The sequence below is a fragment of the Syzygium oleosum genome, unplaced genomic scaffold (genome assembly GCF_021117445.2).
Source record: "Syzygium oleosum isolate NSW1041296 unplaced genomic scaffold, Sole_v2.1 Sole_v2.02, whole genome shotgun sequence".
In the NCBI taxonomy this organism is placed as follows: domain Eukaryota; kingdom Viridiplantae; phylum Streptophyta; class Magnoliopsida; order Myrtales; family Myrtaceae; genus Syzygium; species Syzygium oleosum.
The window spans coordinates 4735691-4761392 of record NW_026607486.1 but is presented as its reverse complement, the minus strand read 5'-3'; the positions used below and the strand labels follow the sequence as shown (position 1 = coordinate 4761392).

The 25702-nt window shown below is 41.6% G+C and overlaps 2 protein-coding genes and 1 long non-coding RNA gene across 3 annotated transcripts; 2 read left to right on the top strand and 1 right to left on the bottom strand.

Annotated features, from left to right (window-relative positions):
- Positions 1–340: 340 nt before the first annotated feature.
- LOC130136400 (uncharacterized) lies at positions 341–1843 on the bottom strand. Its single transcript, XR_008815360.1, has 3 exons — positions 1330–1843; positions 560–1234; positions 341–477 (listed from the first exon to the last, which is right to left on the bottom strand). It is a non-coding gene; the product is annotated as an uncharacterized LOC130136400 (long non-coding RNA).
- Positions 1844–7659: 5816 nt separating this feature from the next.
- Positions 7660–11096, top strand: LOC115668685 (receptor-like protein 7). Its single transcript, XM_056303834.1, has 3 exons — positions 7660–8218; positions 8332–9293; positions 10470–11096. Exons 1-3 carry the CDS (start codon positions 7660–7662, stop codon positions 11094–11096), a joined length of 2148 nt encoding a protein of 715 aa, XP_056159809.1.
- Positions 11097–17281: 6185 nt separating this feature from the next.
- LOC115668079 (DUF21 domain-containing protein At1g55930, chloroplastic) lies at positions 17282–25170 on the top strand. The gene is made up of 14 exons (XM_030589589.2): positions 17282–18104; positions 18653–18750; positions 18841–18934; positions 19265–19342; positions 19486–19589; positions 20113–20194; positions 20719–20858; positions 20944–21022; positions 21134–21197; positions 21574–21665; positions 22239–22304; positions 23102–23218; positions 23881–24066; positions 24623–25170. Exons 1-14 carry the CDS (start codon positions 17535–17537, stop codon positions 24866–24868), a joined length of 2016 nt encoding a protein of 671 aa, XP_030445449.2. The 5' UTR covers positions 17282–17534; the 3' UTR covers positions 24869–25170.
- Positions 25171–25702: the final 532 nt, after the last annotated feature.

The following is a 25702-nucleotide window of genomic DNA, read 5'->3' as shown; positions in this document are numbered from 1 at the left end:
TAGACCCCGTAGCTCAGGATGGAGGTCGTAACAATAATTAGCAGTATGTCCTGTATGCTGACAATGAGTACAAAAACGACCCCCACTAGCTCCTTTAGAACTGCTACTACCACCACCGCGAGGGGCACCTCGGCCCTGAACACCACGACCACGACCACGACCACGAGCTCGTTGACCACCACGAGCCACCATAGCACTACTGTGTGATATAACTAAAGTTTGGGGACTCGAAGTATAACGAGCAGCTCGAGAGTACACTTCTTCTATGGAAGGTAGAGAGTCCAAAGAAGTAATCTGTTGCGGAAGGGCATTGTGACCTGGACCAAGACCTCGAAGGAAGAGGACTACCACCATATTCACTTCTCGTTGTTGCATTTGAGTAACCGTGGTAGCCGGTGGAAGGTAGGATTTGAGACGTTGATACAAAGAATGAAAAACGAGCATAATACTCTCCCAACCCGGCATCACCAATTTTAGCTTCAAATAAAGCTTCCCACATATCACAAACTCGACTCATATTATTCTGTCCAGAATAGAGTAGAGCACATTTTGTCCATACCTCACGGGCTGTCGTACAATCCATGAAAAGATGGCGGACAGATTCAGCCATACTCCCCCATAAAAGAGTATGCAATGTAGCATCAGTGACCTTCCATTCTTCTTGACTAGCTGGATCTGCAGGTGGTTCCTCTTCAAGCCATCTAGACTGACGATTAGCATAAATAAAAGTAGAAAGAGCCATTGACCTAGTAGGATAATTGGTACCATCCAACTTAACCAAGGTAGTGTGTAAGCCTGTCATACCATGAGTACCACTCTGATAGGTACCAAAAGACCCTGAACTAGAAGTAGCATTAGGAGGGATCACCCCTGAAACATTAGACGGAGAGTTTGCTGGATCCGTAGACATATCCACAAATTTGACTAATCGGAAACCCCCAACAAAAATCTGTCTTCAACACCACTTCCAAATAAAGAACCAATGTCTAGTGATCACACGTCCCTTAGCCAACTACTACTATCACCAACATAGATTGATCACCTCATAAAAAACTCACTGATCGATTCAAAATGACACCACAATAACAATTAAACGAGTCCTTACAACCCATAAAGCTTCAATTTTCAGCTCGGAACAGCAACAACACGGGCAATACACCAATGTAACGTCTCAGAATACACGAATCGAGGCCTCACCTGCTGCGAATCGGCAGCCGCGACAGTCCGCTCACACCTAGAAGCTCATCGTCCCCGTCCCTCCGCCGGTACTCGGCGCACATGAAGAACTCGCTTCACGCTTAGCTTTGAAAATCCTTTCAACGCCGTAACCCACGTGATCTTTGACTAATCATCCGCAGAGCCACAGCCTTAGAGGAGTGGACAACCTCTCCTTGAAGGCGGACAGGAGCACGACCACCGCGAAGACCAGGTTCCACATGAAATTGAGGACCACGATCGGCCTTGAGCACGCGGCGAACAGGAGAGGGAGGCGGCTCAGTCGCACAAGCTAGAGGCGAGAAATGAGTGTGACCCAAAACTTCAACCGGGCTCACTTCTCCCGCCAAGTGAGCTGGAGCAGGTCGCACCAGCTGGAGCAGCTTAGTCGCACCAGCTGGAGGCGAGAAGGAGAGCTCGCACGGGTAGGGCACGAGCTGGAGGAGATGAAGAGAGAGAGAGAAAAGAGAGCCAATGCTCTGATACCATGTGGAAAAAGTTGGCTTTCTCTCTCTTCTATTTTTGTTAAGTTACAAAGAAAACACAAGAAGTATATATATAGGCTTAACCTTAAGCCTAGCACAATTACAGAAATAACCCAACTTGTTAACATTATAATAAATAATAAACCCAACAAGTATCATGTTTCTATTAAATGTATGTGCTTCGATAATGCCAAAGAATATATGGCTGTTTTCACTGATTTTCAATCATTTCTTATATCTCATGGGATTCTACATCAGACATCTTGTCCCTACACTCCCCAGCAGAATGGGGTGGCGGAACGAAAAAATCGCCATCTCTTGGATGTTGCTCGTTGTCTTCTTTTCCATATGAACCTCCCCAAAACATTCTGGGGGCATGCTATTCTTACAGCATGCTATCTTATAAATCGTCTCCCATCCTCTGTGCTTCGTGGAAGCATACCTTTCTCTGCTCTCCATCCTACAAGTCCACTTTTTTCTTTACCACTCCGTGTGTTTGGCTGTGTTTGTTTTGTGCATCGTCTTGGTCCTGGTCATGACAAGCTCGATCAACGAGCTGATAAATGTGTGTTTCTTGGGTACTCTTGAACTCAGAAAGGGTACAAGTGTTATAATCCTGTTAGTCGGCGGTTGTATGTTTCGGCAGATGTAACTTTTTTCGAGGATCAGTCATATTACTCCTCTACTACCCAACCGGTGACTCCTTCCGAAGATACATTGTCCTCGGCCATAGCTCCTTTACCGCCTGTTTCCTTGCCAAGTATACCTAAGGCACCACCTGATTTCCAGTTTGCTGACAAAACTTATCAACGGCGTCATCCTGTTCAACGTGAGGTAGTATAGTCGCCGCCCACATTGGATATGCATGATTCTCCGCCAATTAATGCCTCGGCCTTTGATCCGCCAGTTTCTTCTGAGCCTGATCCTACTACTGATATTCCTGTTGCATTGCGCAAAGGTACGCGTTCTTGCGTCGGTCAACCCAATTCCCGATTTACCCCCTATACTGCATTGTCTTGTCATACACATACTCGTCACCCTATTTCTAAGTTTTTATCCTATGATTATCTTTCTCCAACATATTCCTCGTTTGTTGCTTCTTTATCTACCGTGTCTGTGCCAAGTACTGTTGCAGAGGCCCTTGCTCATCCAGGTTGGCGGCGAGCTATGGAGGATGAAATGCAGGCGTTACAGGATAATGGGACATGGCACCTTACACCGTTACCTGCTGGCAAACAGGTTGTGGGGTGTCGTTGGGTTTTTACAGTGAAGTTTCAACCGGATGGTTCTGTTGAGCGTCTGAAGGCGCGTCTAGTGGCCAAAGGTTACACTCAAACCTATGGAGTGGATTATGATGACACGTTTTCTCTTGTCGCAAAGATGCCTTCTGTTCGTGTTTTCATTTCTCTTGCTGCTCGATATGGTTGGACTCTCCATCAACTTGATGTCAAGAATGCCTTCCTTCATGGCGACTTGGCAGAGGAGGTATATATGGAGCAACCTCCGGGGTTTGTTGCTCAGGGGGAGTCTACTAGTGTTTGTCGCCTGCGCAAGGCATTATATGGGTTGAAACAATCTCCTCATGCCTGATTTGGTCGTTTTAGTGATGCAGTTATTCGGTTTGGCTTGCAACGTTGTACCGTGGATCATTCTGTATTTAGTTCCACTTCTTCTGCAGGATGTGTTCTCCTAATTGTGTATGTGGATGATATTATTGTCACTGGTAGTGACTCTGTGGGCATACAAAAGTTGAAACAGTTTTTACGGACAGAGTTCAGTACAAAAGATATGGGTCGTCTACGGTATTTCTTGGGCATTGAAGTGGCCTACTCACATGATGGTATCTCATTATTACAGCGAAAATATGTTTTGGATATCCTCAGTGAGGTTGGTTTTCTTGGGGCTAAGCCTGTCGATACTCCGATGGATCCTAATGTGAAACTTGATGCAGAGCATGGAGACTTACTTCATGATCCTAGTAAGTATAGGAGGTTAGTGGGTAAGCTCAACTATTAACTGTCACACGACAAGATATTTGCTTTGCTGTTAGTGTGGTTAGTCAATTTATGAGTGCTCCTCGCACTACACATTGGGAGGCAGTGCTACGTGTTGTTAAGTACTTGAAGGGAGCACTAGGTAAAGGAATTTTGTTCAAGAATCATGAACATCTTAATGTCACTGGCTACTCTGATGCTGATTGGGCAGGATGTCCTATTGACAGGAGATCAACTTCTGGCTACTGTGTGTTCTTGGGAGGCAATCTTGTGAGTTGGAAAAGGAAGAAGCAACAGGTGGTGTCTCGATCAAGTGCAGAGGCAGAATATCGAGCCATGGCTCATATGACTAGTGAATTACTTTGGTTAAGGATGTTATTATCTGAACTTAGCATGCCATCTTCAGCTTCCTTAGTTTTGTGTTGTGATAACCAGTCCGCCATGCATATCGCTTCAAATCCAATTTTTCATGAGCGCACGAAGCATATTGAAGTAGATTGTCATTTTGTGCGAGAAAAGATTCAGAACAAGGACATAACACTTCAATACACACGGACCGAAGACCAATTTGCTGATCTTTTCACTAAGTCATTGCGGGGTAATAGAGTGACTACTTTATGTAACAAGTTGGGGCTCTTTAATATTTATGCCCCAACTTGAGGGGGAGTGTTGAAGGGTATTTTAGTCTTTTTCATTGTCAGTGAACCCTAATGCTCGCTATATATACTGATGTAATTCGTAATTATGACATAATAAGAAATTCTTATCTTTCGTTTTTAGTAAGAAAGATAAAAAAATCTTGCGAGGATTAGAAAGCCAAAGAGAAATCCTCCTAGAATTTATGGAAGATGAGCTAAGCAAGGAGTTCTCACGGTGACTATCTTCAGCTCCTTTGCATATTATTTATTTGCCTTGCTAATTTCTGCTTGATTATTGTTTCTTCTATCTTTTTGAGCCTGGCATGTTTTCAACTTCTTATCCTTTTCTAACTTTAACAGAAAAAGGAGCGACCGGTACTTCTTTGCTCCCACAGATTGCAGATGTAGCAATAAGTTAGAAAAATTTGTCCTGGTCATGGTTTGCACTTTATCGTGTCGGCTCTAACGCCAGTCAAATGAAAACTTAGCGGAATTTCCGTTGCAAAGTTGACAGAGACTGGCTTTGTTGCACATTTTATTCTGTTGACAGGCTTCTACTGAAGGACTGAAGATGGAAAGATTTGGATGGCTTGGTTTATGCTACTGAAGGATGCAATTGGCTAGTACTTTTACTCAATCATCTCTGGACAAGGAGGAGGAGACATCTGTGGCTTTATTGCTAAACCAGGATGCCTCTTCCCCCCAAATTGCAAGTCATGTGCTGAAGTACATGACGTCTCTGCACATATTTCGGGGATGCAAAGTTAAAGCCGCTGTTATTTTTCCCCCTGACGCATGCTCAGTATTGCCCTGACTAAGAGGCATTCATTAGGAAATATCCCCGACCTTTGGAGCTGAGTGACAATAATAGGTCCCGTCTCCAAAAAAACGTCGCCATTAACCCTTCTTCCTATAGTGGGAGAAAAGGATGAGCTATATACAGTTAAAAGAAATGCCGTCCTTGTTAGATGGGCACTTTGTACCTACTGAATATTTCGTGGTGTATATATTTGATTTTATTGCATTTCACAGAGAGGACTTGTCAAAGAAAGAGAGCTATGGAAATGGTTAAATAACCTTTCATTAAACCTGGTCAAGTGAAGATATTGTGACCAAGCCACTTACAAATTGAAGCATAATCACCAAGTGTGCCTCCATGATTAACCCAATGCATTGCTCCAATTCAGAAAGTCATTGTCCTGCTGCAATGTGATCGGCTTCGCCCCTGATCTGACCCAATGCTGTCCTGTTCCACCTATAATCCACCTATAATCATTCACAAGATTTCTTGATTAGTTTAGTGCCATACGTTCTCATCTTCGCCAAGGCATAGTTGGATATAGTTTGTTGTATCCTGAATAGCACAAAAGTCAATTTAGCAGGACTGTCCGAAGATAAAAGGCAATTGGCTTGTTGAAAAGCAAGCATCCAGATATCTGGGCAGCGAGCATTCACAATGTGACATCTTCAACAACCGTGTTAAAGAAAGTAGAACAAGTCAAAACATGATATGCCAAATGATATGCTGAATCATTGATGTGAATACGGAGATTTGAAGGTTGAGAATATTGGACGTGGATTTGAGACTTGGTAGGACATATTGCATCCTTTCGTTTCTCAGCTGCACCTATATGTTGCAGCTCACTATGTACTCTCAGTGGGAGACTGATTAAATGCACACAGACTTACTCATTTGAATTTTCGTTGATACATTTTGCCTCAGGTTTCCTTGGAGGAACTGCTTATTCTAAAATATAACGACAAGGCAAGTCCTTCATTCAGTTTACATGATGTGCTTGTCCGTTTATGCTCTCATTTGTAGTCATTTGCTTGACTTAAATTCTTTAAATGCAGAGGAGAAGGAGACGACTTGAATTCCTTTCTAAACCAGCATAAAAAAGATTAATGATTTTGTCATAATCTAACAATTTTTTGCCGTCCTCATCTTGTGGAAATCTGTTAACATGTGAACAGGTATTGTACGACGACGAACATAATAGAAACGGTCAACAAGTTCTTTTCACTCCATCTGATAATGTGAACCCACCTAAAAGATGTTGGTACCCAAAAAGTCCAATCAAAAGACCACGCGAAGCTGTAGAGGCTCCCGGTCTTTCTTCCTACGATGACCTAAAAGTTTTAATCCTGAACAACAAGAAGTTCTTGAGCGAACTCTACTTAACAGAATGTTATTGGATCATTTTTTCATATTTTATTACCTTGAGCTTTTCGAGGAAGATACTCCTTGCTGGACACTCTAAACTCAACCTGCTATAAAGTTGCCCATACATCCTTCATGTTCCTTGGAAACATAGTTTTAACTAGAAATGATGGAATGCTATCAAGTCTTCCTCCTATCCTTTTTGATATTGCACTTGTCAGTTGCTTCTTCCTCGAGGCACGTGTGCTTGACTGACCAGAGCACTGCCTTGCTCCGCTTCAGCAGGTCATTCTCAATTATCAACAATTCCGACTGTCTCGTCACTGGAGTCACTTCTTATCCAAAGACAAACTTGTGGAGGGAAAGCACGGACTGCTGCACCTGGGACGGCGTTACCTGTGATAATGCAACAGGTAATGTCAATGATCTTGATCTAAGTTGCAGCCAGCTTCAAGGACTTATCCTTCCAAACAGCAGCCTCTTCTCCCTTTCACACCTTACCAGGCTCAATCTTGCTGGCAACTATTTTAGTGGGTCTGCACTATCACCCGAGTTTGGTCAGTTTTCAAGCATGACACATCTTGACCTTCTTTTGCTGGGTTCGTCGGGCCCGTTCGTCTTGAAATCTCTTGTCTTGCCAAACTTACTTCACTTGATTTCTCTTTTACTGGTCTTATATTTGACAATACCAGTTTGGCAAGGCTCCTTCAGAATCTGACGGTGCTGAGGGAACTTTTTCTTGATGGCATAGGCTTGTCTATGATAGAGCAAAGTTCCTGGATGAATATGTCTTCTGCTTTGACTTCCCTTAGCCTTCACTCTTGTAGATTGACAGGAATTTTCCCAGAATACATCTTTTCGTTTCCAAATCTGCAAGCTATTAGTTTGCAACAAAATCAAGATCTCACTGGCACTCTTCCAAAGTTTAACCGGACTAGTCCGCTCATTCTTATGGATCTCTCTTTCACAAGCTTTTCTGGGGCTTACCTTATTCAATTGGCAATCTGAAGTACTTGGAGATTTTGAATCTAGAAAGGTGCGAGTTTACAAACTCAATTCCACCATCTCTTGGGAATCTCACATCTCTCACTTTTCTGAAACTCATTTCAAACCAATTTACTGGTCGTATGCCACTCTCACTTGGAAACCTTGAGCACCTCACGGGAATGTATCTTTCATTTATCAACTTCACTGGTAATGTGGACCTTGGAGTGTTTACACTGCTGTACCGCCTTGAAGAGTTAGTTCTTTCAGGTCTATCAGTCAATGTCGATAGTGACAAGAATTATACTTTTCCTAGTCTAGGGTCACTAAGTTTACAAGACTGCAGCCTCCGTGAATTCCCCAACATCTCATCGACACTTAACAGGGGATTGACGACACTAGATCTGTCTTCCAATATGATTTATGGTGAGATTCCAGGATGGTTATGGGAGGCGGGAAGGGAATCTTTGTTTTCTATAGATATTTCGAATAACTTTTTAACTGGAGGAACTCCAAGGCAAATTCCCCTGTGGAAACTGGATACAATTGGGATTGTGAATAATCTGCTTCAGGGACAACTCCCTGCTCCACCACCTTCCATGACTGCGTTCTACGCTGCAGGCAATAGGTTCGACGGAGACATCCCGTCTCTAATTTGCAATGCCAGTTCTCTTCTTATGCTGACCTTGTCTGAGAACAACCTCACCGGTAGCATTCCACAATGTTTGGCAAATCTGACCGGTCTGTGGTGGTTGGCCTTGAATGATAACAAATTAGGGGGGTCGCTACCGCTTCCGCAATCCCTGCGTCGATTGTATGCCTGGGGAAACTCTCTGGGGAGATTCCTTCTTCAGTCTGTGATCTGAAGATTCTTGGAGATATGGCGTTGTCGGACAACTTCTTCAATGGCAGAATCCCTGAGTGTATAGGAAACATAAGCTCGCTATCGGGATTGGCCTTGAGAAATAATCAGTTGGAAGGGTCTCTTCCACCTTCCTTGGTGAACTGTACTCGTCTGACTTCAGTTGATATCGGCCACAACATGATAAATGATACTTTTCCCTTCTGGATGGAGAGTCTGCCTATATTACAGACTCTCAAACTGGACTCAAACAAGCTTCACGGACCTTTAGACAAGTTTGTGGCCGAATTCTCATTTCCCAGTCTATTTGAGATCAACCTTGCTCATAATGATCTCCGTGGTCATTTGTCAACTAAGCCTTTTAAGAGTGCACATCAGGTTGATCTTTCCAACAACAAGTTTGACGGTTCAGTTCCGATTCCTGGAGCCAGGACTCTGTTGTACTCGCTCTCGAACAACAAGTTTGCAGGAGTATCTTCTTCGATCTGCAATGCGAGCGATCTTGAAGTATTAAACTTGTCTAACAACAGCTTGTCTGGCACTATTCCTAATTGTTTGACAAGTTCCAATACGAGTCTCTCAGTTTTGAACCTTCGCATGAATTACTTCCAAGGTGAACTTCCTGAAATACTCGGAGGTAATAGCAGCTTAAGGACTCTTGATTTCAGTCGAAATAGACTTGACGGTGTTGTTCCTCGATCTCTCTTAAACTGCCAAATGCTGGAAGTTCTGGATCTTAGCTATAACATGATAGAGGACACGTTCCCACGCTGGTTGGGAAGCCTCCCCAAACTGCAAGTCCTTGTCCCGAAGTTGAATAACTTCGACGGCTCGGTCCAAAGTCCCGATGCAGATTATTCGTTCCCAAAGTTGCAAATTTTGGACCTTTCCAGCAGCCATTTCGGTGGTCCTTTGTCATCTGAGTTCATTGAATGTTTACAAGCAATGATGACAGTGGGTGCAAATCAATACGGCAAAAGGACACCAGAAGTGCCATAAGTTGTGTACGGAGATCACTTTGGTGCCATAACTTTTTTTCGGATCACTTTGGTGCCAACTTTTTTGAAAAACGATCACTTTAGTGCCAATGCTGACATGGCTTGCCGGAAATCTTACGTGGCGCTGACATGGCTCGCCGGAGAGGTCCATGGCTTGCCGGAGAGGTCCATGGCTCGCCGGAGAGGTCCAATCAGCATTAAAAACAAAAAACGACGCCGTTTAGTCCGCTGACGTGTACTTTTTTAGAAAAATAAAATTTATATTATATTTATTTATATTGAAAAAAAAAATCAAACATTGCAGCAACGGTGAGGGCTCCCTCGCCGCTGCTGCTGCCACCCCACCACCGCCGGGAAGGGCCGGCAGTGGTGGGCGAGGGTCGCCGGCCCCTGGCCGGGCCCAGCGACCCTCGCTGAGACGAAGCGATCGCCTTTGCTGGCGAGGCGAGACCTCGCCGTTGCGACTCGGGCGATGGCGAGGTCGGCCTCGCAAGATTGTGGCTCGCTCGGCCGGTGGCCGGCGGGCGAGCCGCCTCGCTCGTGATCGCACGGCGAGGCCGACCTCGCCGTCGCCCGGGTCGCGACGGCGAGGTCTCGCCTCGCCCGGCAAAGGCGAGGCCGATCTCGCCCGGCAAAGGCAAGGCCGACCTCGCCGTCGCCTCGACCCAGGCGACGGCGAGGTCGACCTTGCCTTTGCTGGGCGAGGTCAAGACCTCGCCGACCCTGGGGGCCGTGCGGGGCGGGCCGCGAGGCCAGCGAGGTCGGCCTCGCCGGCCCTCCCCTTTGGGCCGGTTGCCTGGACCGGCGACCGGGAAAAAGTTAGGAAAAAAAAAAAATTAAAAAGATTAAAAAATTCAAAAAAAAGCCACATAATTTCATCGTGTACAAGTCAGACCATTTTTTTTTAAATATAAATGCCACATCAGCTTTTTGGTCGGAATTTTGGCCGGAGTCACTAAAGTGATATATTTTCCTCCGATTTGGCACCAAAGTGATCCGAAAAAAAGTTATGGCATCAAAGTGATCTCCGTACACAACTTATGGCACTTCTGGTGTCCTTTTGCCAAATCAATACAGTCCGCAATATATAGGGGAAGATTTGTATCGAGATTCCGTGACAATCACTATTAAGGGTTCAGAGATTGCGTTGGAGAAGATTTTAACGACTTTTACAACCGTTGATCTGTCCAATAACAATTTCCAAATGGAGATTCCGGATGCCATTGGAAAGCTCATCTCGCTTCGAGGCCTGAACCTCTCTGGAAATAACATCACAGGACACATTCCACAGTCGATTGGCAATCTTGCCAATCTGGAATGGCTAGATCTTTCAACTAACAAGCTCAGTCGAAGAATTCCTGGAGAATTGAAGGACCTCACGGCTCTGTCGTTCCTAAACTTCTCAGGAAATCAACTCTTTGGTCCTATTCCCCAAGGCAATCAGTTCAATACTTTCGATAATGACTCTTTTGCCGGTAACTTGGGATTATGCGGATTTCCCCTGTCAAAAGCTTGTGATAGCCATGAAAATCAACCACCACCACCTTCCATCCCTGAAGAAGATTCTGCGCGTACAAATATTTTTGACTGGAAGATAATCTTGATGGGATATGGATGCGGACTGATAGGTGGATTGTCCATGGGATACATTGTCTTCCAAACCAGAAGACCTGAATGGTTTGTTAGAATGTTCGAGGAGAAGTTCTGCAAAAGGCCAAAGAGGCCAAGGAAGAACCTTCCTAGATTTCACGGAAGATGAGAATACTTGTGTTTGTTCTTATGATAGCATGTGTTCTGGACAACTGGTCTGTTTTCGTTTTCTGTTCATTTACCCTCCTTTCTTCACTGTTTCATGTGTTTTGCAGTTTATACTCGTATGTGTTTATGTCAAGAAATGCAATTTGATCTGAAGGAGCTAGCTCCACACTTTTAGCATTAGCTTTTAAGCAGAAAGATGAATTTTGTGACTTAAATCTCCGAAAGGTAAGGTACTGAATTGCACTCCCTACAATAATATAGGACTTTGAATGGACTCCCAAAATTTACTGTCTATGTCAGTTCTCCTATGGATCATGTACACCTTCATCGTACATCACTTGAATACATATCCTGCTCCTGAAAGTCATAATTACCAGCTTTAAATAACGATGCATTTATTGATTAAAAAAGGGTTGCATTAATGATAGAGCTTGGGGCTTGCTGCTGGACCATATAAAGCTATACCAGTTAACATCACACTCGCTCATTCAAATTTCAGTTCATGCTCCTTACCCCAAGCTTCATTAGGGACGTAAAGAACTTAGAATAATACGGCCGGATCAATCCTTTTTAGACGTTAACTTTTTAGTCCCTCATGGGGTCAATGCGCTTGCCGAAGATGCTTCAAACCAGTTTTAAAAAAGGCCTGGTAATATCAACTTAATGCTATAAAAGTGCAGCTCTCCATATTAATGATTAAACTGTACAGAAAGGTTAATAATTCTTTGGCAAATGCCAGGGTAAAGACCAGAGACAGACGCAGAAATTAGTGATTTTTCTTAGAACTAGCCAAAAAGAAATGATCAACAGACTAATACATGTAGGGAAGACACGAGTCAACTGAACTGGCACAGGCATAATCTGTAACATATTATTTTTGATCTGTCCTAATTGAGGAACCGACTTGACCACGACCATTGACTTGTGCAGCTATAAGAGCTTGAGCGCTCATCCATTTCACTAAATTCACATCTTGCCACATCATGAAATAAAGACACCGACAAAAATGACAAGTTTTTATCACCTCCTTCTACTGTTTTGTTCTTACATCTACCAGTTTCTGCTTCTTCAAGGCGAATGTGCCTGAATGACCAGAGGACTGCACTGCTCAAATTTCGCAAATCACTTTCCAGCAGTAGCATTTCCAAGTGCGATGAAGTTGCAGATGCCATTTCATCATGGAAAGATAGCATCCATTGCTGCTCGTGGGACAGTATCACCTTCTGCAACTTACAACGGGGTTGCAAACAATATTTTCGATGGTGAGATTTCTTCTACAATTTGATATGCTAGTTCCCTTGTTGTACTAAACATATCTAGCAACAACCTTACCGGCAATATCCCACGAGGCTTCACAAATTTAACTAATCTCTGGTGATTGATTATGAACAAAAACAAATTAGAGAGGCCGCCACCACTTTTGCACTCCTCCGTGCTTCAGTTGGACATGGGCGAAAACAGTTTTACAAAGGAGAGTCTTACTTCGATATGCAACTCGAACTTCTGAGACTGGCTTTTAACGGTCTCAGTGGCCGCATTCCAGTGCCTTGGAAACCTAAGCAATGTCACATAGCTAGAATTGAATAATAATCACTCGGAAGGCCCTCTACCTCTATCTTTGTTGATCTGTGCCAGACTATCTTCACTAGATCTAAGTAACAACGTCATAGAGGATGTTTTCCCTTTCTGGATGGAAACTCTGCCCATTTTAAGAATGCTCAATCTGCAGTTGAACAAGTTCTGTGGAGCTCTAGACAAATTTACGTCTAGATATCCATTTCCAAGTCTATTTAGCATCAACACCTCAGATAATGATTCCAGTGGTCATCTGTCAATTAAGCATTTTCAAAGACCGGTAATCATTGATTTCTCTGGTAACAAGTTTGTGGGGTCAGTTCCAATTCCTGGAGCCAACAACGGCTTTTACTTCTTCTCCAACAATAGGTTTACATGAGAGTCATTCATCTTCCTCCAGTTGCAATGCGGCCAACCTCAAAGTCCTTGACTTGTCTAATAAAAGTTTGTCTGGCACAATTCTGCATTTTATGTTAACATTCCAATACGAGTCTCTTGGTTTTGAACCTCCACATGAATAACTTGCGTGGCGAGCTTCCTGAATTGCTCAGAACTAATAATAACTTAAGGACTGTTAATTTCAGTCGAAATAGACGTGAAGGACCACAGCCTGGATAGTTTTTAGGTAGTCAAATGCTAGAAGTTTTAGATCTTCACTGACACGTTCCCGAGCTGGTTGGAACCCTGACCATATCTGCAAGTCCTTGTTTTGAAGTCAAATAAATTCAACGGTTTGGTCCAACGTTCCGGTGCAGACCATTCATTCCCAAAGTTGCAAATTTTGGATCCTTCTAGCAACTGTTTTGGTCGTCCCTTGTCATTTTGAGTTATATTGAACATTTGAGAGCTATGATGACCGTGGATGCAAAGCAATATAGTCCACAGTGTCTAGGTGATGAATTGTATCAAGATTCCGTGACAGTGGCTGTGAAGGGTTTTGGGAGGTTGTGACGGAGAACATTATAACGACTTTCGCAACCATTGATCTGTTACAACAATTTTTAAATGGATATTCCAGACGCCATCAGAAAGTTCATCTTTCTTCAAAGCCTGAACCTTACCAGAAACAATATCACAGTAGGCATTTCACGATTGATCGGAGATCTTGCCAATCTGGAATGGTTAGATCTTTCCTTCAAACAAGCTCAGCAGCACAATTCCTGGAGAACTGAAGGACCGTACGGCTCTGCTTGTTCCTAAACCTTTCAGGAAATCAACCTACTGGTCCTATTCCCCAAGGCAACCAGTTCAACACTTTCAAAAACTGACTGCTTGGCTGGTAACTCGGCATTATGTAGCTTTCCTCTGTCATAACCTTGTGACGACGTTGGAGGTCAACCGCCACCACCAACATCCGTCCAAGAAGATGACTCCGAGGGCGCGAGCTTCTTCCACTGGCAGATAATCTCGCTCAGATATGGATGTGGATTGGTATGTGGGCTGTCCACGGGAAACACAGTCTTCCAACACAGAAGACCCGAGATGAAGAAGCCAAGGAAGAATCGTCCTAGCTTTCGTGGAAGATGAGACTGCCTGTACGTTGCTGCTTTTATAACATATGTTTTGGACTGCTGATGGGTTTTCTATTCATTCTTCTTGATTTTCCCCTCTCTTTTCTTCATGGGTTCGCGTGTTTATTACTGGTCTGAATTAACTTCAAGAAATGTAATGTGATTTCAAGGAGCAAGCTCTGTAGTTTTTGCAGTAGCTTGTGTAAGCACAGACATGCACGCAAATTTGCTTCCTTTCGCTCGAGGCTCGAGAGACATTCAACAAATATTTAAAGACAAAAAACATTGAATATTCTCGTCGTGAATGTTAAAACTTGATCAATATTTCTCAAAAGTCTAGGATCCTCTAGCAATGTCTAGGAGAATCCAGTCTACTCGTGGTTGGTGAAGTGTGCAGCCTACTCCAACAAAAGCAGAGATCTTTTCATATAGAGTCTGCGAAGAATGCCCATAAGTTGGGCTGCGATGATGCTTGTTCATGTGCCGGTCTACAAAACAACTACACTATAATAGGGGAAAAGTGAGGGTGAGCGGTTCTAGATTCCATACAGGTTCATCTGAAATCTGGAATCTATTCATGGAAACAGATTTTTCATTTTTTGGAACTCAGAACCTACCACGTATACCTGAAATTTGGAACCAACCCTTAAACCTTTAATTGAAAGATTGCAGTGAATAACCTGTTAGATTAATAGGATTTTTTAATCACATGAACACGAGATCAAATTGATAAATATAGTATATCCGAATCAAAAGAAGCCATTAGTGATCCAATGAGAAAGAAGCAAAGAAGCTGTCTCTGTGGGTATGAATCTTCATTACTCTTTTCTATAACGATTGTGATGAGTGTGTATTTTTTTCTCAACAATTTTGTGGAGAATAGAGGAAGCGTGATAATTAGATGCATTCATTCTCCACCAAAAAGATACCTTGGAGTGATGGGACCAACCCTAGCGCTGCCAAATCTCAACCGTCCATCAAGGTTTAAGATATTCCTAATTGAATGTCACAAATATATGGCCCATAATATATTTAATTAAATTGGGCTTGTGTCAAATGCTAAATAATATACTTGATAAGCCACATAAATAGGTTGAACCTCGTCAAGTCCAAAATCATCACTTTCAATGACCACCTCAGACTAGTGGTTTCATATTATACACTCATTATCGGACACCATAGAAAATTACATGATCACGCAAAGACGTAGACAAAAAAAACACAAAAATGTGTTTCAGGTTCGAGGTGTCAAGTTCAAGGTGTCAGGTTCAAGGTTCCACTTACCTAGTTACTGGAACTTACTCCTCAATTTTTGGAACTTGGAACCTACCATGCATATTTTGGAACTTGGAATCGACAGGTTCCATTGGTTTGGTTCTTCCTAGAACCATGCTCACCCCTAAGGAAAAGTACCAAAAAAGTTCTAAACGTAGTGCATTTGTGTCATTTTAGTCATAAGCATTTCAATTGTGCTAACTGAGTTCTAAATATTTTGGCGATTTGTCAATATAGTCCATTTGACTAATTATGGTCGGAAATCGTTAACAGGGACATCCGCCATTTCACATAAAAGAAATCAGTCCACATAACTACTCTGCCCATCTGAAACAAAGCTCCTCTCCGTCCTTTGTAATTCACAAACAATCCAATAAACATTTCCTTGCCCTTGCTGCTCCTTTTGCCGAATCAATCCCACACACATACACACATCTGCACATTAACACCGAAAAACTTAACAACCGCCGAAGAAGATTGATATCAAATTGAAAAAGAACATGTCGACGAACAATGAGTCAACCCGCGACAAACGCTTCTAGCCCGATAACACTTTCTGGTGTACCGATCTTTGAAAACAGTTTGTATTATTAACAACAATTTATCGTACCTCGATCACTCACTAGTAATTTAGTAATTACCATCTGTTGACACCAAAATGAGAATCGGCATAAACGCTGAGTTGGCTTTAATGCCGAATTTGGTGTATAATGAAAATCAGCCATCTTCTGAAACACGTCTGGACCAAATTCGGAAACATGCTGAGAAGCAAGCGTGAATGGCATCATGTCCCGAATTCGGTAATTGATGAAAATATGTATATTTACCGAAACATGAAAGTTATAGTTCGAGACGTTGGAATATTTATGCCTCAGGACAGCGACCCTTTTCCAAAACTCGGGAGGTTTACACTTTGGGAATATACTGAAGAATCACAGCCCAGCCACGTAAATCACGATAGCAAGAAGTTGTGAGCAAAAGCGGAGATAGTGAGCATGAGCATATTGTGGGAAGTTACTTGTCCAGATTTGAAGTCATCTCAGCGGTTGAGATCAGGTTTTGGCGGACAATAAAACTGGAAAAACGTGGTTAGAAAAGGCAGTTATTGGAAGCGCCAAAATTCAAAGTTTGAAAACATGGAAGTAACCGACGAGCAGTTACAGGATAGGAGGAGATACAAATACTCAGAGGAAGCAAAGAGGAAGAGATCCAACAACAATGCAAACCAATCAAGCTTATTTGCACTTTAGTTTCCTTCATACCTTTGTTTCCTGCATTTACAGCTTCCTGCAGTTTTAGTTAGCGTTCAAGTATTGTAACGTAGTGCGAAACTTTGTTGATCTCAAATCCATTTCCAGTCCATTCGATTTCTATCCGCTCCATATAATCATGTGTTACACTTTATCTTTCATTACAACTCTCCTAGTAATCAAACCACAGAACCTACCTTAATAAAAATCGAAAATCGAAATTTCGGTGGAGGATATTCCTCGTCGTAAAACGAGCGAACACCGTCTCAAAACAATTTGTACTTTTTTTGGGATGCGAGGGGCTGCGTCGTAATTTCAGTTGATTCCCCACTTGCCCCGTCTTCCATGCCTACACCGCACGGTCTTCTTTCGCCCACCAAACAAAACACCAAAATAGTTGCAGAGCGCGCAGAAATCCTGAGCCGGCTTTTGCTCCCAATCTCTCCTCCAGTTCTCCGCCGGAATTTGCTCCTTCCGTCTCCAAAAATCTCAACTTTCATCGTCTCTCCCTCGGCGTCGCGCGCCCAATGAAGCCCTAAAGCCCGCCCACCATCCTTCCGACTCCAATTCCCGTCTCCGGCCTCACGCCGTACGGGGGGAGAATCCGGGACCATGCAGAAGGAAGGAGAATGGCGGATTCAGAAGCTTTTGATGGATCCCTTTTGCCGCGTTCGTCTTTAGCTAGCCCGCATTTGATGCGCGCTGCATCGATTCTTCCTCTGCAGTATCGGTTTAATCGCCAGGAAACCAGAAGGAACACATGAACGTTGCTCTATATTTTTCTGGGCTTTGCTTTTGTTCGGTTTCCGTCGGCTTCAATCCCTAGACATGGCGCTCGAATCTTCGATTTGTAGTCGGCACGCGTTTTTCTCCGGCGCGAAGTCGCCGTTTTTGGTGGTCTGCGGCGACCGACGGAGGAGATTGCCCGTGAGATTTCTCCCGAGAGATTACCGGCATTCGTATCGGTTCGCGGTGAGCTGTGCTGGCCCGAGCACGTCCGCGGGCTGTTACGATGCCGGGTTCCAAAATAATTTGGTTCTTCGCAATGAAGTTCCGTTGAGATCGGTACTAGTCAGGAGTAGCGAGAATTTGTCGAATTATTCCGTGAGTAATCCGGATGCTGTTGAAGTTGTGATGAGGCGCGGGGTTGTTTTGGTGGCGATGATTTGTGGGGTTTTGTTTTTGGGGTGTAAAAGAGTGTTTGCAGTGGAGAGTGCGGTGAATGCAGGTTATGGAGTTATTGGGCAGACCATATTGTTGCTGAGAAATGCTTGGCCTAAGGTTTCTCAAGTTCTTATAGTATTTAAAGAGCAAGGGTTGGTGTTGGCATTGCTTTTTGCGCTCTCAGCTTTCTTCTCCATGGCGGAGACCTCAATCACCACGCTTTGGCCTTGGAAGGTGGAACTCTTGGCTCTAAATTTGGTTTCTTCGATCCTTTGTAACTTCTAGATGGATCCATTGATGGCTAAAATAAATTCACAAACTCCATCGAGAAGATTTACTGCCCTTGATATTGGAGAGGGTGACGCTAATCACTAGTTTCTGCGGGTTTCACATAACTGCTCTGTTGAGAAATATTTGAAAAATAATCTTCATCTAGGCTCTTTTTGGAAACTCAGCATTAATGAACTGCAGGATTGTGATGTATCTGAATCTTCTAAGGATACTTTGACTGGGGGAGAGCCCTCTTAAAGAATGCCTCAAACAGTATCTAAACGTTCCTCCATATAGAGACAAAACTGCTCAAGGATGGTTCCATCCTCCTTTGTTCTCTATTCCACAAAGTTCTTTTTCCTTCACACTAATCTGCTGTTTCACTGATAATTCTGTTATATTATCTTGCACATGGGGAATGGGCTTATTCATACAAGTCTTTATAGTTGGCAGCATGCTGTAAATAATGTGGACTTCTTGCTATCTTATCATCATGTCATATATTGTTTTAGGTGCGTGAACTGGCTGAAAAAGAGCCTGAAAATGGTGTCTTCAGAATGCTTCGAAGTGATGTGACAAGATTCTTGACCACGATACTTATTGGCACAACGTACCAAGCTTTTGCAATTATCAGTTGGTGATTTTATATTCTAGGTTTTAGAAGAGAGCTGTTCTTACTTTATTATATCTACGTGCTCAGAGTGGTCAACATTGGAGCTACTGCATTAGTAACAGAAGCTGCCACGGCGATGTTTGGTGAAGCTGGTGTTAGTGCAGCAACTGGAGTAATGACTGTAAGTCTATTGTTTTCAGGTCGAAAGTGTTTTCCTGTAATTTTGCTTCACACATTGGGGAATTATAAGTGGAAAGATTAGAAATTTCAGCTGGACTCAGTAGGTGCATGATGACCCATTTAGTGCTTTTTCATTGAAGTACATCTTGGAAAGAGTTAATTGTTTGCTTGAAAATTGTCAATGCTTTTTTTTTGTTTTTTAACTTACGTGGATTATTGGGTAGGTGAATTTTTATTACATGTTTTGTGTTAGAAAAGGACAGTTGCTTGACTAGATGTGCCAATTGTAGCTTAAAGTGCTTCCTGACATATTTGGGATTAATTGCTTTAGGTTGCCGTCTTGCTTCTTACTGAAATCACTCCCAAGAGTATAGCAGTTCATAATGCTACAGAGGTTGCTAGATTTGTGGTAAGTCTAGAATTTTTGAAGTTCTTTCTCGTGTATTAGAGATCTGTCCAGTTTTTTGCCTTAAAAACTTCCCATCGTTACAATCTTTTTTTTCTGTGCTTTGTATTGCATTGGTTAATGATTACTGTTCGTGGTGCCTCTAGGTCAGACCAGTTGCATGGCTCTCCTTGATATTATACCCCGTAGGAAGGATAGTCACCTATTTGTCAATGGGGATGCTAAAAATGCTTGGTTTGAAAGGAAGGAGGTATTTTCAAAACTACATGCTGTTTATTTGCAGCTTCCTCTGTCATGTTATGATTGTATATTTGCTTCTGATTCACATGGTTCTTCAATTAAAATGAATTCGTTTTCTTTTTCTTTTTGTGCATTTTGGAGATCTCCCCATAAAGTAGGTTGTAACTTTTTGAAGCTCAGAAAAGAGAAACTATAGCAATAAAGCACATAAAATTTTGGTCATAGCAGGGAATGGCGCATATGAGCTTCTGCAGTAAATATTTGATTGTAGTTATCCCGTTTCTTCCAGACTTCAGATTTAGTATTTGACTTGTGATTCATTTGAGACCGTATCATTGACTTCTCCAGATTATAGTCTCACAGAGTGGCAGTTATGGACTATAACATAATCAGGCCCAAAAAAAGAGACAAAAGATCTAGAACATAAACTTGGTCTCTGGAATTAATTATCAAGTGTGCCCTATGACGATTTTAACATGATACTCTTTTGCTGAAAACTTGTCATTCCTCACTCTCTGCGGTGGAATTTGCAGTGAGCCATATGTTACTGAAGAAGAGTTGAAATTGATGTTGCGGGGTGCCATACTGAGCGGTGCTATTGAGGAGGAAGAACAGGTAAGATCCAGTATGAACTTACCAATGTAAATCCTCTCAAATACAATTTTAAGAGTGGTGCTAGGTTGATACTTCACTTTAGTAGAAAGTAAGATTCTGATTGATTGACTCTTCAAACTAGTTCAAATTTGCTAAAATTAGATCTATTGGAGCTTTTGCACACCACTTTTCCTTATTACTTCCTCGTGTAACATACATTTCTTACATTCGGTTTTGTAAGAACTGAATATGCCCGCCCAATTTAGTCTGCCCGTTAGCTAAAGGAAACACATAGAGATTTAGGCTTTACTTTCATCTTGGCTGTATGTGCTTTGAGCTCTCTGTGTGTTGGTCACACCTTCTTGGGTCTCTTAATTGACCGCATCTTCAACATACAAATTCGAGTGTCTGTTTTCAGGGGTTTGTAAATACCTTCCTGAAAATATTTTAGAGAGAAGTTAGATATCCTCTATTTGAATTGTTCCCAGCTTTCAAAAGGCATACACTGCTTCATGTGACATTTCTGTGATGGAAACCTCTTGCAGGATATGATTGAAAATGTTTTGGAGATTAAAGATACCCACGTGAGAGAGGTGATGACACCTCTTGTAGATGTAGTTGCGATTGATGCGAGTGCGACTCTTATTGATTTTCACCGCTTGTGGGTGACTCATCAATATTCAAGGCAAGTTGAACTTGTTTTCTCAACACACGAATCATGAACAGAAATTTGGTCATGAAGTAGCTGAAAGCTATGGGTTACTCTTCAGGGTGCCCGTTTTTGAGCAGCGCGTTGACAATATAGTGGGAATTGCATACGCAATGGATCTGCTAGATTGTGTCCAAAAGGTCAGGCAGTTCTTCTTTCATTTTCTTCTGTTTGGCCTATGGGTGATTTGATTATTAATTTTTTGCAACATTCTCATAGAATGCAGATTTATAATCTGTTTAATTTTGAAGGGTGAACTGTTAGAAAGTTCTACTGTGGGAGAGATGGCTCACAAACCTGCCTATTTTGTGCCTGGTAATATTCTTTGGTTTGAGCTTGCATAACGATCAGTCGGGACCGCCATTGATATTCTTTTACTATACTCAACTTTTTTTTATGCGCATACTATACATGTTAGAATCATAGACTTTGAAACCTACTGATGCAAGTAAAAGTTACTTCTGTCCTGTGGCCTAACCATCTGAGAGTGCAAGCCCGCTTTGCCTAAAATGCAAAGATATGTAAAACTTTTTGAAACTGATAACTTGATTAGAACATATTATTTTGCAGTTCAAGTTAACAAAACATTGATTTCCAATGCACCCTAAATTCCTTAGTTTGTGTACATTAAAGTTATATTGTTTTGTTTCTTTGCATCATCATTTATCATGTTCTGTGACTGGTTTTGCAGACTCAATGTCAGTTTGGAATCTTCTTAGAGAGTTCCGCATAAGAAAGGTTCACATGGCTGTCGTCCTCAATGAATATGGCGGAACTGTGGGAGTATGTCATTATCGTTGACTTGATTTTTCTGATTGCTTCATGACACATTTCTCGTCAGCTAGCTAATGGCTACTATGCACCCATTATTTTTTATGCGATGCCAGAGATGTTTGTGAACTGCTCAATTTTGAAACTGTTGCAGAGATGCTTTAGTCATAGATCAGAAAATACTGTCAAGTTTCACTATGCATGCATGCATATCTAAATCTACATTCTCACTCATGCTCATAGAGGTGGTTGTTCAGAGCAGGATGGGGTTTGAGTTAGTAAAAGTTGAAATGAGAAGTCCGGACTGTTCATATTGTTGAGTGAGTGGTGGCATCTAAGTCACTTGGGTTGAGTTATCAAGGACTTGCTATAAAGAAATGCATATAGTTATTTGTCAGATGCTTACTTCACATAATAAAATTGAAAGGCGTATGAACGACGGCTTTTTATGTAGTAATCTAAAGAATTTTGCGCTGAGTAATCATGTTAGGGGTCATTACTGTTCTGAACATTGGGGTGATTATTGGTATTCAGATGCTTACCCTTGAATTCTGGTCTTTTTTGTTCTTTTTTTGTGTGAGACAGATAGCTACCCTAGAAGACGTTGTGGAGGAAATTGTCGGCGAAATTTTTGATGAAAATGATTCAAAAGTAAGTTCACCCCTATTTTATTGTGCAAATGTTTGTATTGGGTCATGTGCAAGGTCTTTTATTAGTTTTGGGATATTTCACGCTTGAGCTAATGACATTGTATAATGTTTTCTCTGGTGGTTCACATGATGCCTTTGTTTCTTGTTTCTCACATTTGTTTGATACTTTGTTCTGATTGAATTGGTTTTCATCACTTGGTGAGCAAAATGTTTGCTCTTGAATGTCACCCTTAGTTTTCATCAACTTTTGCTTTCACTACTACTTGTGTTTTGATTATGTGGGTTGTGGAATGTGTTATCTTGTGCCTGTATAGTGTGATCATAAGTAATCTTATCTGGCTAGAGGACCCCATTCACATGACATTGCACTATTGGGCCGAAAAAGCATCACATGGCACTGATATAGGCTTGCATAGAGTTTAAAGTTTGTCTAAGAAATTATAAATCTCCAATTTGCCTCATAGCCATGAGGAGGGTAAAATATATTTTAAAGTCATTTATAAAGCATGCTAACAATAATGCCCACAGTGTGCACAATAGCTCATTTGGAGTTTGTCTAGATAAATGTGCTACCTTCATGGCACCAGATAGAGGACAGTTTTCTTGGACAACTTTGTGTTAGAGAGAGTTCTGAATCAAGTCCATGTCATTTTGAAGCCACCTTGAATGACATCTAAGCATTGAAAGAAATGAATAGGCCAAGCTGATTGTCAGCTGGCATTTTTTATTATTCTGTATGTTAACTGAGTTTATCTCCTGATTCTCATCCGTGTTCTTATCTGCTCTTGTTTGAAACAGGAAGAGATCCAGAAGAAAACTGGCTACATTGTAATGCGAGCAGAGGGAGTATATGACGTGGATGCCAACACATCAATTGATCAACTCTCTGAAGACCTAAATATCAAAATGCCTGAGGTATAAAATTGTTTGATTTCTAGGATTCCAGTTACATTTCCAGTGGGATCGGCGTTCGTCGTCTTAATCTTGTCTACCTTGTGTAGACAATTGGACTTCATCCATCTATTCCATAGCAGGGGTGGTCTCTTAGCAATGGTTCGGTGATGACTACTAGTAGCCTAGTGATTTCACTTGAATTTAGTACTTCAATCCACTTCTAGCTGGAAACAATTTAGAGAAACGCAATAAATTTGTCACGATCTTGGTTAAATGTCTGTATGAGATAATCATGGAAACCCGCTATTTCTTGTTATAGCCTGTGAAGTTTGTAACAATTCTTGCCCTAGCTCTACATATGCCTTTTAGATAGTCGCGGGGATTTATCTATGAGTCAAGATACGTGTTTTCATCAGTAGGTGAACCTTTTGTTTAATTTATTTATTTATTGGGGTTGGTTTGGTTGTTTCCAATAGATTTATTTACATGATTAGAGCTCCAGGTTTCAAATGGAGATCCACGATTTTTTTCTATTTGTCTCCTTTATCTTGATTAAAGCTCTCTTCTTGTCTTGCTTCTTTTGGATGTGCCTGGGCATTTGTAAATTCATCGTTATTGCTGTAGCACTGTTTTTCTTAGGATGGTAGACATCCCTGTTTGGCTTATGCATCTTATCTTGACAGGGCCATCAATACGAGACTGTGTCTGGCTTTATATGTGAAGCATTTGGATATATACCTCGGACAGGTGAGACGATCAAAGTGGTTCTTGAGAAGGAAAACCGAGAAGAGGAGGATGAGTATGTGGAAACTGAATCTGACCGAAAGGATCAAAAGGAGAAGGAAAAACATCAATTTTTCAAACTCGAGGTACTGATCTGATCTGAAAGCACCTATTCTTCTGAATAAATGGTTTCAAATATCCAATTCCTAGCTTATGCTTCAACTGGGACTATGAACTAAAATGTACGTAGCTTTTCGTGGCTGACCTGGATTGGAATTCTTGGTGAATGCTTTCCCTTGTGATTTGTGAGAAATAAAAAGGTTTTGTTAACGAGTGTCTCCGGAAAACTTGTTGACCATACTCATTAAAGAAATGTTATTTTCAATTTACTAATTCCACATGACACGAGATAGACAGTTTATTGAAAATGGCATACTTTCCTCCGTTGTTTTTTTAATGGGACACTTATTAACAAAATCCTAGGTAACATGGCGCACTAGAGAACAGACCAAACTTCAAGAAAAGTGTATTTACATTGGGCTTTACTTTTGACAAGGATTTCACGCATTTCTGACCCTTTAGTGTGGAATGAGTGTACTGGCACAGGCATTCCCACCAATCTACTTTCAAGAAGTCTGAGGTACATGTTCATCTTCAGTGACATTTGCGAATGATTTTTCTGCGGTCTCCTATTTGCTGCAGATACTAGAAGGAAATGCAAGAAAGGTTAGCGCTGTCAGATTCGAACGAATTGACTGCGATGATGCAGCAGCCCTAGAGACCAAAGTGACTCGCTTGGTTCCTAAAATCATGAAGAGAAAGTGGAGCAGCCATGCGGAATCAGACTCGGACAAAAGTGATGAGGACGCGTTACCGCCCGAGAGTGGTCTCTCCGATGCTCCTTTGAGGGTTCACAATGGAAGCGACGACACTGTCAGCGAACAATAACACCTCGCATTGCTTTCCCCCATTTGTTCTTCTTGTTTGCAAGTCCTTGAAAAAGGGGCAGAAGAGAAGTGAATGTACGATTGATTCTTTATCTGTAAAGTTCTTTTTCACAGATGAAGAAGAGTGTCAATATCTGAATTTTCTGGGGATCATCATCTAATGATTGTAATTTTTGGGGAGTTCTAGGGGGAAAAAAGGAATTTTGGCTAATAAACCCATGAGAGGACATGGATTCTAAATTTTATTTTTAGATTGTTTTTGCTAAACTAATGTTGCAGCATTCAACATTCTGTTTACGGATACCTCATGGTTTAGTCTTGATATTGTGTCCTGCATGAATGCGATGAATAAGGTAATCTAATATTGGAAATTGAAACTTAATTTATATCCAATTGAACTATCCAACTTAAAAGACTCGTGCAACTATAATTTTTAAGATACCAATAAATTTTTGAAAATATAATTTTCATATATGCAGCTTATGGCCTAGCTAGGGCTTCGAGGTTCTATTTGTTTCGCGAAAAATAAATGATTTGAAAAATATTTTGTTAAAAATGATTATTTGTATTGCTTACAAAAACAAATGAACAAAAAGTATTTTCAACATCTATAAAAATGTTTACACATAAATTGTTGTAGATAATAAAAATATTTTCCATTGACTAATTATTTTCAAGCGATACTGGCGATCATCTTGAAGAAAATGTGTTTTTAATAATTCATTTTACGTTATTTTTTGCGAATCAAACCGAGCGTTAATTTATTTAACTCTTGTCAACGAGTTTGCTTGGACAGTTCCCCAAAATAAGTCTTCTTTTTTTTTTTTTGAATTTC

What these genes read in the sequence shown, in the direction of transcription:
- LOC115668685 (XM_056303834.1), top strand. Translation starts at nt 7,660, where the DNA reads ATGTATCTTTCATTTATCAACTTCACTGGTAATGTGGACCTTGGAGTG. An exon ending in ATGTTTGGCAAATCTGACCG is followed by an intron (nt 8,219 to 8,331) that starts GTCTGTGGTGGT and finishes TTCCTTCTTCAG; the next exon opens with TCTGTGATCTGAAGATTCTT. An exon ending in GTTTACAAGCAATGATGACA is followed by an intron (nt 9,294 to 10,469) that starts GTGGGTGCAAAT and finishes ATCACTATTAAG; the next exon opens with GGTTCAGAGATTGCGTTGGA.
- LOC115668079 (XM_030589589.2), top strand. Translation starts at nt 17,535, where the DNA reads ATGGCGCTCGAATCTTCGATTTGTAGTCGGCACGCGTTTTTCTCCGGC. An exon ending in CCACGCTTTGGCCTTGGAAG is followed by an intron (nt 18,105 to 18,652) that starts GTGGAACTCTTG and finishes ATATTGTTTTAG; the next exon opens with GTGCGTGAACTGGCTGAAAA. An exon ending in CTTGGTTTGAAAGGAAGGAG is followed by an intron (nt 19,590 to 20,112) that starts GTATTTTCAAAA and finishes TGGAATTTGCAG; the next exon opens with TGAGCCATATGTTACTGAAG.